Source organism: Prunus persica, chromosome G8 (assembly GCF_000346465.2).
Source record: "Prunus persica cultivar Lovell chromosome G8, Prunus_persica_NCBIv2, whole genome shotgun sequence".
Lineage (NCBI taxonomy): Eukaryota > Viridiplantae > Streptophyta > Magnoliopsida > Rosales > Rosaceae > Prunus > Prunus persica.
This window is the reverse complement of record NC_034016.1, coordinates 9,516,402-9,528,042: the sequence shown is the minus strand read 5'-3', so window position 1 is coordinate 9,528,042 and position 11,641 is coordinate 9,516,402. Positions and strand designations below refer to the sequence as shown.

Genomic DNA, 11,641 nt, shown 5'->3' with positions numbered 1-11,641 from the left:
AGTAAGCATGGAAAATTTTATATTAATAATTATAGTGATAATATATATTGTTGTTGATATTGATATTTTTTTTATGTAATGAAATTTATGGATATGAATCATATTGATTGATTGAGTTTATGCTTGAAATTTATGGATATGAATCATATTGATTTTTTTTTATGTAATTAAATTTATGGATATGAATCATAGTGATAATCATATTAATTTAGATTGATTGAGTTTATGCTTAATTGATAATATGAATTGATTGAGTATATTGAATATTGATTGCTATTTGATATGATAATTTGGTATATTGAATATTGATTGATATGGGTTTATATTGAATATTGAGAGTGGGTTATTGAAATTTTCATATTCATATGATAATTTGGATAAAAATTAATGATTGATTGAATTAATTGATTTGTAGATTTATGGAACGATTCTTTAAAAGAAAATTATCTACTTATAGTTCTTCTCTATATAATCCGGATAGTTCAAATGCAAGACCAATTGAAGTAGATGAGATCTTAGCTAATCTTCAGGCAGACCCTGGACTAAGAACTCGAATGACAGATTATAGTCCTAATATTCGGGATGAGATCCGAAGAGCATATCTACAAAAGGGAGATTGTCAACCTAGAGGTTATAAATTCCCACAAACTAATCAATCAGGAATTAATAGACGCTTCATTGCTCATTGGTTTGATGATCATGATTGGTTGGAATATAGTATTGCTACAGATGCTGCGTTTTATCTTCATTGTTATCTCTTCAAATCTAATTTTGATCAAGTGGGTGGTGATGCATTCACTAGGGTAGGCTTCAATAATTGGAAGAAGGCGAAAGAAAGATTTAACCTTCATGTTGGACCGATTGGTAGTGTTCACAACCAAGCTAGAGAAGTTGCTTACAATTTGACGCATCATACTACACACATTGAAACAATTGTGATCAAGCAAACAAGCCAAGCTCGCACGGCTTATCGCACTTGCTTGAATGCATCACTTAAGTGCACTAGGTATTTGTTGCGGTAAGGGCTTTCTTTTCGTGGTCATGATGAAAGTGCACAATCAAGTAATAAAGGGAATTATTTAGAGCTCTTGCAATTTCTTGTGGATCATGATGAAAAAGTTAAGGCCGTTGTGTTGGAAAATGCTCCGGAAAATTTAAAGTTAATAGCTCCTTCAATTCAAAAAGATCTTGTTAATTCTTGTGCTAAAGAAACCATTGATCTTATCTTGAGTGATGTAAAAGATAGATATTTTTCAATAATAGTGGATGAAGCACGTGATATTTCAATAAAGGAGCAAATGGCGATGGTGTTGCGTTATGTGAATGACAAATGATAAATAATTGAAAGGTTTGTGGGGGTTCAACATGTAACCGACACTACTTCAAGTGCACTAAAGGAAGCCATTGATGAATCCTTTTCTTCAGCGAATTTGAGCTTTTCCAAGCTACGAGGACAACGTTATGATGGAGCTAGTAATATGAGAGGTGAGTTCAATGGCCTTAAGATAAAGATTTTGAGAGAACAACCTTGTGCATTTTATGTTCATTGCTTTGCTCATCAACTTCAACTAGCTCTTGTTGCGGTAACAAAGAAAAACATTGATGTCAACTCTTTTTTCACAACGACTAATAGTTTGGTTAATGTTGTTGGAGCATCTTGTAAGCGTCGCGATGCACTTAGAGCACAATACCAAGAAGAGCTTGTGAGAGCTTTTGAAGATGATTGTCTTATAACAGAGTGGGGCTTAAATCAAGAAACTACTCTCAAACGTGCCGGCGATACACGATGGAACTCACATTATGGTACGTTGATTAGTATCATTTCTATGTTCCCATTTGTGGTGAATGTGCTTCAAATGATTGTTGATGATAATCCTAATGATAGTTTGGGTGAAGCCTATAAGTTATGGAGAGATACAATCTTTTGAGTTTGTGTTTCACTTATTTGTAATGAAAGCTATATTGGGAATAACAAACACTTTGTCTCTAGCATTGCAAAAGAAAGATCAAGACATTGTGAGTGCAATGAGTTTAGTGAAAACATGCAAGGAAAACCTGCAGTGATGAGGGATAATGAGTTTGAAGAATTGGTTGAGCAAGCATCCTCGTTTTGTTACAAACATGATATTATAGTTCCTACCATGGATGAGGAATATGTAATTCCAGGGAGATCACGGCGTAATGCTCCAATGAAGACAAATTATCATCGTTATCGTGTGGAGATCTTTATTCATGTAATTGATGGGCAACTTGCGGAATTAAATGATCACTTCAACGAGGTAAGTACTGAGTTACTTACTTGTTTAGCATGCTTGAGTCCGAAAAATAACTTTGTAGCTTTTGACAAACGAAAACTAGTTCGTCTTGCTCAATTTTATCCTTATGATTTTTTGGATAGAGACTTATTGATGCTTGAAGATCAACTTGGTGTTTATGTTCATCATATGTGTTCGAGTAGTGATTTTTCTCAATTGGAATGGATTAGTAGTCTTGCGGAAAAAATGGTGAAGAAAGGAATGCATGAAATATTTCCTTTTGTATATTTGCTTTGGTTTTACCGGTTGCAACTGCATCAGTAGAGAGGGCATTTTTCGCCATGAATATTATTAAAAATCCACTTCGCAACAGAATGGGAGATCAATGGTTGAATGATAGCTTGATTGTTTACATTGAGAGAGATGTTTTTGCTTGTATTGATAACGAAATTATAATGCAACGTTTTCAGAATATGAAAACTCGTCGTGGACAATTGTAACTTGTATTATTGGTTTTGTTATGAATTATGAATAGAAGTACTATCTTTCTATCTTCTTAGCATTATTTTCTTTGTAGAAAAATTTCAGAACTTTTACACTAAGCCCCCTTGACTACATAATCCTGAATCCGCCACTGATTTCTACTACCATCATCCACTAAATTGGCAACATTTTCAAACGTTTGTGCACTGAGATACAATTATAAATTATTGAAACTCCTATTACTTTACTTGAACTTCAGCTTTTGGTAAACTGTGTGTTGATGTCCACTAGGGTAACAATTAGTGATAGTCTAAATTATAGGGAGAGAGATTTCTCACATACATACAATTATGATGCCGTGAAGATTTGAACCTGAGATCTCTAGTTTACAAGTTAAGAGCCCTTTTCCCACTCGGTTAGACTCTGTTGGCTTTCCTTCGATGTTTAAAAAAACCAAAAGAGTTTAAAACAATCTTAACATTAATGATTCTTATACATAAGTAGGATTGTATAATTTGATCATACATGTAACTACGGTTTCTTAATTTGTACAAATGGATTTGTAACACAAAGGACATGGTACGACCAAGGCATTCAATCACCTTTTTATTGTGAGATAGCTAACACATTGACATGTGGTGTGTTGCACATGGAACATGACGAGGTGTGATGCACATTGGACATGACAGACATATAGTCCCACATCGCTTGCGTAACGAATGTGATTTCTTATATGTTCACGCAGGGGTGGCCCTACGGAGTTGAAATCCCTTGGCAAACCACAAAATTGTGGCTCTTAATCCTCTATGTACGACCCTCATGCTTTTTATTCATTTTTATGTTCTTACTTTAAATTAGTGGCGGAGGTAGAGTTTGATGTTTGGTGGGACCACAAGCTTAAAATTATGAGATTTGTTTTACAATCTATGCCTATACTCTCAACATGGTAGAGGGGCCAGGCCATCCCATGTCTACAGCTCCGCCCCTGCCTCAAAATGAAGATTGTAAGATTAAAAAATAACAACGACAAACAACAAGAAAGGGGAAATTTTTAGGATATATTATCATGTCTCAGTGTTCATTAGGACTTCAGTGTTCATTGAATCATTGAGGAAAAATTGGTGGTCAGTAAGTGTTTGTTGTTGAAGAGTTCAGATATTAGAAATTGACATAGATGTGTTTTATTTCTGAAATATATTATCTGATTATCTGATTTTTTTTACAATCTTACAATAGAATATATTATCATGTCTTAAAATAGGATATATTATCTGATTTTTCTTTTAATTTTAATGTTTTAATATGAAAAATTGTAAATTTATCATATTATCCTCATTTAATTATAATTTTTAATTTTTAATGTTCGCATTAATCAAATGGTCATTTTCTAGTATTTTGAATGTTTCATCATCATCTGCCTTTTGCTTTATATATATAGATAAAAATTAGAGTTCCTCCCAATTTAATGGCCCTAGGCGGCCGCCCACGAGGTGTCATCTTTCCTAATATGGCGTATATTGAACTTGTAGGCCAAGAACAAAATTGTGGCTATCTAACTCCTACCACACATTGTGCTGAAAACCTGTTTATACGGTGGCAGTTAGTGTGAGTCGACATTATTTGTCCATGAAGATGTGAGGGTGGATTATGACTGATTGATACTTGTGTGGTGTCCGTGAAGAGGTGCAGATATTGTGTTTATTTTGGTTGTCCTCAGGTGAATCGGTCAAAAGTTTGCAAGGTTCAAAATGTACAAGGAGACCATTGTAGCGCAAGAAAGAGACACCCTAAAACGCCATGCATCATGCATGTATAATTTTTGCAGGTTCGTAATGTATGTACGATGACTATAAGTTTATCTCTCTTGGTCCCCTACAATTATAATGTGCAAATATCTGGGGTGAGAAAAGTTTTATTTGTTTTTCTACTACTTGAGCAAGAATACCAATCGAATTGATGAACTAGTTTTATGTATTTATTTGTTCATACGAACGACAATAGTTTAATGAATAATTGCTCAATTTGACGTACATATTGTCCTAAAAATATACCTTTATTAAAGTAGATTTACTTAAGCTCAAATATTATTTAATCTCTAATCCTATCTAATTTCAACACCCACTCTCACAACTTGGGCTAACACCATTTCCCATGGATTAATCTTTGTTACTATAAACTATATAACGGTCGGTTCGGAAGTGATTATGGGATGGTCAGAATTACTTATAGGAAAAAGCATCTCCTCCCATATGACAAAGTGTTTTTTTATAAAAATGATTATTAGTCTACCTAAAATCACTCTCAAAGTGATTCTCAAATAATAACCTCATATTTTTATAATGCGTACCTCATATTGTTATGATAATAAAAAAGATAAAGAACTAACTAATTAGACTAATCATTTATTTTATATTAAAAAGATGAACTCCTAGTGCTTTGGGTATTTAAAAAATAATAATTTAAGTTGAATAATGAAAGTTGTGCATTAGAAAATGCGTGACTTCTTCCCAATTTAGGTGCCGTAATAGGCAACGAGTGGACGTTGTTAGTCTATGAACTACCCTTGTCCTTTTGCATTTATTAGTAATATGTACTCGTATAAACATTAGCACTAGAAAGAGCACAATTGTTGTTTGGCAAAATTGTTATTTTTGTTTATTTGTTCGCTATTATGTATTGGTAGATCGTTGGAAATCATATTTTTTCTAGATTTGTTACGGATGCGGTGGTGGGTGTGGCCGCGATGGCACTTCATTAGGTGGTGGTGGTAAAGTTTGTCTAGGCTCATGGGTTGTTTTAGGGTTTTGATTATGTTGGGTTTGTAGGCTTTGTAGGCTTTGTTTGGACTTATGGTTAATTGTGGTGATGTGGGCTAGTAGTTTTAGTGCGACTTTTGTCCGCGTTAGTTGTGTTTTTAGCATGTTAGTTTGTTGCCCTCTTGGGATTAGTATTTTAAATGTCTTGTTGATTTCTTTGATTGTACGGTTAAAATTTATCTAATGAAGTTTCTATTTGATAAAATAAAAAATAAAACATAAGCACTAAAAAGATTAATTTGCTTTGCATTGATTATTTCCCAAAAGCTGACAAAAATATAAATCACGTTTAATTGCTCTTTAAGCTTCTTTAAATACCCGGCCTCGATCCTCCTTAGGCACTTCACGAACAAGAAACTAAACCAAACCTCTCTGAGTTCACTCTCTCTCTCTCTCTCTCTCTCTCTCTCTCTCTCTCTCTGTGAAATAGAATTCCTAGCTATATGGCTTCTTCTACCTCGCTACATGAATATAGTTATAGTAATGAATCAGCTGGTATTAGAACAGCAGTACTGGAGGTTAAAACGGTAGGCCATAATGATCCACTGCCTAGAACTACAACTGTAACTAGGTCAGGGCTGGGTGCTGCTCGAAACCGAAACCGGAACGAAAACCATCCAAAGTTAGAAGAGGGTGTTTTCTTGACGTGGGAGGATTTGTGGGTGACTGTGGTTTCTAAGGCAAAGAGTGAAAATGGTAGCAGATCAAGATCAATCCTCCAAGGTGTAACTGGTTATGCCAGGCCTGGGGAGCTCTTGGCTATAATGGGTCCTTCTGGCTGTGGCAAGTCTACTCTTCTTGATGCTTTAGGAGGTAAAAATTCACACCCTCTTACTTAATAATTAGTTATAGCAAAATTTTGGTTTTCATCGACATGATGAGAATAAAAATAGAAATTCTCTTCCAGTTCTATATATAGCATATTTATACTTGGGTTATGATAAATGTGGTGAGCCTTGAATAGATTGACTGAGACTCGAATCTGGGCCTTGTATCAAGGGATATACTTTAAAAATCAGCTCAAGTAAATACACTTATGCGTCAATGTGTTGCACGCTAGAATATATATACTATTTTTATAATATTAATATATATAATATAAAGTAAAAAATTTCGGGGCTCTATACGGTGGCACCACTTACACCATGACATGGAGTGATGAAAGAGAGAGAGAGAGAAGAGACGTCACAGTAGGTGAGTGTATACCTATTTGTGTTCTCATCACGTGATGATGGGTGAAGTGAAAGAGAATGCCAACCACAAAGAAGTATATATACACTCCGTGAAATATTTCGCTATCTATTTACTTTTTGAAGCGAAAGACGACTTTAAGTCTACTATCATAAAACGTGTACAAAATAGGAATATAAAGTTGTTTTATTTGTCCACTAATAGCTAGAAAAATACAACCTAGTGGAGATAATTTCTGTGATTCCTGAATTTTCTTCTCTTGAGTAACTGTGCTAGGTTGAAAATCTCATGAACTACAATTGTTATAAATAAATACAAAATCGAAATTCAATTCATAGACAGATGTGTGGTTACTAAATTAAAAACACTATGGGATTATTTAATTATGAGTAATGTTATTTAGACACACAACATTGATCATATTAGCTGACCACCTTATATAGCAGTTATTGTGTCATGTCATGTCAATTAATAAATATTGCTATGTGTATTCTATTTTTTATTTATTCTCTTTTCAATAATCCTTTAAATAAAAAAACAAAAGTAAAAAAATTATAAAAATATCCCTAGCGTCCCTGGTCTGTAGCCTCCATCACATTTATCCATCCTCATCCTCCATTGTTGTTGCTGAGTTTGCTCAATAAGAATGAAATTAGCGGATGGGTAGATCATCATTCAAACTATCACCATCACATGAGATGAAGTTTTTGACAAAAAATAAAAAAAAAGTTTAGAGAGAGAGAGAGGGAGATCTTCATTCAAACCCATGGCTCTCCTTCTCTATATCAGGTCAATTACAGATGATGATGATGTAGCAATATCAGGTGATGTTAATTTATTTAGAAAATGCCTAAAGACAGCAAATATAGATTTCTTTAAATGCGTCGCAGTTCATCCTTCTACAATCTGGGTGTCGCTGGCTTCGGAATTTGGGTGGCTAAGGGAGGGCGTGAGAGAAGCAGAGTGGAGAATAGACGTGAGGCTACAGACAAAGACGCTAGGGTTTATTTATTTATTTATTAATTTTTTCACTTTTGTTTTTTTTTTTTTTAATTTAAAGATAATAAATAAATAAAATACATGGCATAATAAATAAATAAAATACATGGCATGAGACATCAACTGGCACATAAGGTGGTCAGCTAATGTTGTCAATGTTGTGTGTCTAAATAGCATTACTCTTTAATTATATATAGTGTGGATTAACCCTAAGCACAGGTCAAATTTTAAGTCATGTGCTCATGATACTGCAGGGAGATTGAGTTCAAACACAAGGAAAACAGGGAAGGTCTTAATCAATGGGCAAAAACAAGCACTGGCATATGGAACTTCGGTAGGAAGATCAAGAACTTTATATCATAATTCCTTTCTCTTTTGGCTTAATGAAGATATAAATACGAGTAATTTATAAAGCTTTCAATATCTCTTTTCATAATTTAAATATCATCAACACAGGCATATGTGACACAAGATGATACTTTGATCACAACTTTAACGGTCAGCGAAGCCGTATACTACTCGGCTCAGTTGCAATTGCCAGACTCCATGTCCAAGGCAGAGAAGAAAGAGAGAGCAGAAATCACAATAAGAGAGATGGGTTTGCAAGATGCCATGAACACAAGGATTGGAGGGTGGGGATCTAAAGGCCTCAGTGGTGGGCAAAAGAGGAGAGTCAGCATTTGCATTGAGCTTCTTACACGCCCAAATCTTCTCTTCCTCGACGAACCAACAAGTGGCCTTGACAGTGCAGCTTCTTATTATGTCATGAGCAGAATTGCAAACCTGGATAAAACTGATGGAACTCCAAGGACTGTAATTACATCCATCCATCAACCTAGCTCTGAAGTCTTCCAACTTTTCGACAATCTTTGCCTTCTGTCCGCCGGAAGAACTGTCTATTTTGGCCCTGCTTCTGCAGCAAATCAGGTGACTAGCTTAATTTCCCTAGCTTAATATTTCTAAATTCGGATCCGTAGCTGTAGGGTTAACTGCTGTTATTTTCAATTGATTGCAGTTTTTCTCTTTATGTGGTTTCCCTTGCCCAACTCTCCAAAATCCATCAGATCACTTCCTTAAGACTATAAACAAAGATTTTGAGCAGGTAAGCCTTTTTTTTTTTTGAAAAATGCTAGGCTTACCACATTTTTAATACCACATTGTATTGGTGGGCTCCACCTCTATTGGAGAGGTGGTACACAATGTGATATGAAAAATGTGGTAAGCCTAGCATTACTCTTATTTTTTTGGGATAAAGTCCCAGTCGTATTTGATTGGAACTTTTCTCTTTATGTGGTAATCAAGAGTGCTCAAGCGCTCATTGGTTAGTAATTAATACTGTGCTAATTAATGACTCGTTTGAGCCCATCCCAAATGTAATCTCATGATCCAAACTGTTCATTGTTTAGGACATTGAACAAGGCATGGTTGGACGCACACCCACAGAAGTAGCGATTGATACTCTAGTAAAGTCCTATAAAGAATCTGAAAGTTATCAGCAAGTTCAAAGACAAGTAGCTGAACTATGTAAGCAGGTATAGGCTAGTAATCAGATTCATATATAGCTCCAATTATTTATATACCATGCAACACTATCCTTTCAAACGGTAGTTGATTCCCAGGATCATGGGAGGGGCCAAAATCTATGATTAACATAAATTTATATGAAATTTAGGATTTCGGTGAAGAATTGGAGAAGAGAAGCCATGCTGGATTTCTTACACAATCTTTCGTACTTACAAGAAGATCCTTCATGAACATGTATCGAGATCGAGGCTACTACTGGTTGCGCCTGGCTGTATACATTACCATGGCCTTAGGCTTGGGCACTATCTATCAAGATCTTGGACATAGTTATGAATCAATTCAGGTGATTTGTTTTGTACATAAGATGCTTATGTTGCCAAATTTAATATGGACGAAACATTTATGCAACAATCAACTTGATAATTTCTACATCTAATTCACAAGATAACATGTTATATATCATCACACTCTCTCAAACTTAGGCATTGATCATTAAGAGTTCTGTGTATGTATTACGTCATATGTGATTCATATTGACAGTTTTCTAAGCCTAACTTGCTTGACAAGAGAACACTATATAGGAAATTGTTCGAGAGCTGTCTTATAGTGTTGGATATATTGATATAAAACTTATTAGATTTCTATTGTTCCAGGCAAGAGGCTCGCTGCTCATGTTTGTATCTTCATTTCTAACTTTTATGGCTATCGGTGGATTCCCTTCTTTTGTGGAAGATATGAAGGTAAACTAATTTGGAATAGGGTTGGATATGCTAAGCTTTGCACTTCTGTAGTTTACATCATAAGTGCCGTATATATTAATGTTGCTAAACATAGTTTTTCTCTTGTAAACTCAGGTATTTGAACGAGAAAGATTAAACGGGCACTATGGTGTTTCTGCATTCGTTTTTGCCAACACATTTTCCTCTGTTCCCTTCTTGATATTGATTTCAGTGATTCCTGGCACCATAACTTATTACGTCGCGGGACTTCACAAAGGATTTGAACACTTCGTCTACTTTGCTTGTGTGTTATTTGCTTGCATGATGCTGGTTGAGAGCCTGATGATGATAGTTGCTAGCATTGTTCCCAACTTCCTCATGGGAATAATAGCCGGAGCTGGAATTCAAGGGCTTATGCTGATGTGTGGCGGCTTCTTCCGACTACCAAATGATATTCCCAAGCCTCTGTGGAAGTTCCCATTATACTACATTGCGTTCCACAAGTATGCATATCAAGGACTGTTTAAAAATGAATTCATAGGCACAACATTTCCTAGCAGTGATCAAGGAGGAAAAACATCCAGTCTCGGTGGGGAACATATTCTGAGAGATATATGGCAAGTCGAAATGGGTTACTCTGAGTGGGTTGATCTTGCAATCTTGGTAGGGATGATTCTTCTGTATCGATTTTTGTTCTTGGTTATCATCAAGGCCACAGAGAAAGTGAAGACTATTACAACTCTTTTGGCAATGTCTCTCAATAAGCGAAGCATGCAAGTATTGGTCAATCCGTCCTCTCTGTCCGTGCAAGGAGGGAATCTGTAGTGGTAGCAGCATAATACAAATGGTATTGTTGGTATTGTAAATTAAGCATGAAGATAGGTGTACTTCTGGAAGTATTGGAGTGGAATAGGAAGTATGTGTGCAATAAAGTTGAAGTTGTACTATATCTAGTATCTTGTGAGTATTTTTTATTTTCTAGTTATGAGAATAATATAATTAATGTTGATCAGAAAGGATATTTGGCTGCATTGCGTGTCCCAAGTTACATGAAATCAGAGAATTTTTGAAGTGTGGGGAATGAATCTCTCCGAAGGCTGAAAAGACCTTTGTTTCCGGAAACTAAAGAGAAAGAGGAGAGAGAAACAAGGAGGAGAGATATAAAGTGTTGAGAGTGATGTGCCTTATATGTACATGCTCATCTCCATATCTAGCATGAGGCCTTTTAGGAGTTCACTGGCTTCGGAGTCATGGGAACTCCGAAGTTAAGCAAGTTTGAGCTAGAGCAATACCAGGATAGGTGACCTATTGGGAAGTTGCTCGTGAGTTCCCAAAAACAAAATCGTGATGACAGAGAGGGAGGCCCAAAGCGGACAATATCGTGCTACGATAGAGCCGATCCGGGGTGTGATATAATGGTATCAAAGCCACTCTGCCGTGCGGTGCGAGTGTGCCGACGAGGATGTCAGGCCCTTAAGAAAGGTGGATTGTAACATCCCACATCGACCAACGGAGAAGGGGTGATGTGCCAATGCTTTCACTCATCAAAACATATATTTTGCATTGGCTTCTACGAGTTGATTGGAAAAATTGCTTGCATCGCCTCCAACACATGTCATTTCAAATTTCTCATATCTTTCGTGAGGGTAATCAA

The 11,641-nt window shown here is 35.7% G+C and overlaps 1 protein-coding gene across 1 annotated transcript; it reads left to right on the top strand.

Annotated features, from left to right (window-relative positions):
- Positions 5,942 to 10,992, top strand: LOC18768468 (ABC transporter G family member 11). The gene is made up of 8 exons (XM_007201680.2): positions 5,942 to 6,367; positions 7,999 to 8,078; positions 8,201 to 8,671; positions 8,760 to 8,846; positions 9,151 to 9,276; positions 9,417 to 9,611; positions 9,922 to 10,008; positions 10,123 to 10,992. The coding sequence occupies exons 1-8, from the start codon at positions 5,998 to 6,000 to the stop codon at positions 10,810 to 10,812; spliced, it is 2,106 nt and encodes a 701-aa protein (XP_007201742.1). The 5' UTR covers positions 5,942 to 5,997; the 3' UTR covers positions 10,813 to 10,992.

Coding starts and splice junctions, on each gene's coding strand:
- LOC18768468 (XM_007201680.2), top strand. CDS start 5,998: ATGGCTTCTTCTACCTCGCTACATGAATATAGTTATAGTAATGAATCA. Junction 8,079..8,200: donor CACTGGCATATGGAACTTCG/GTAGGAAGATCA, acceptor TCATCAACACAG/GCATATGTGACACAAGATGA. Junction 9,612..9,921: donor ATAGTTATGAATCAATTCAG/GTGATTTGTTTT, acceptor CTATTGTTCCAG/GCAAGAGGCTCGCTGCTCAT.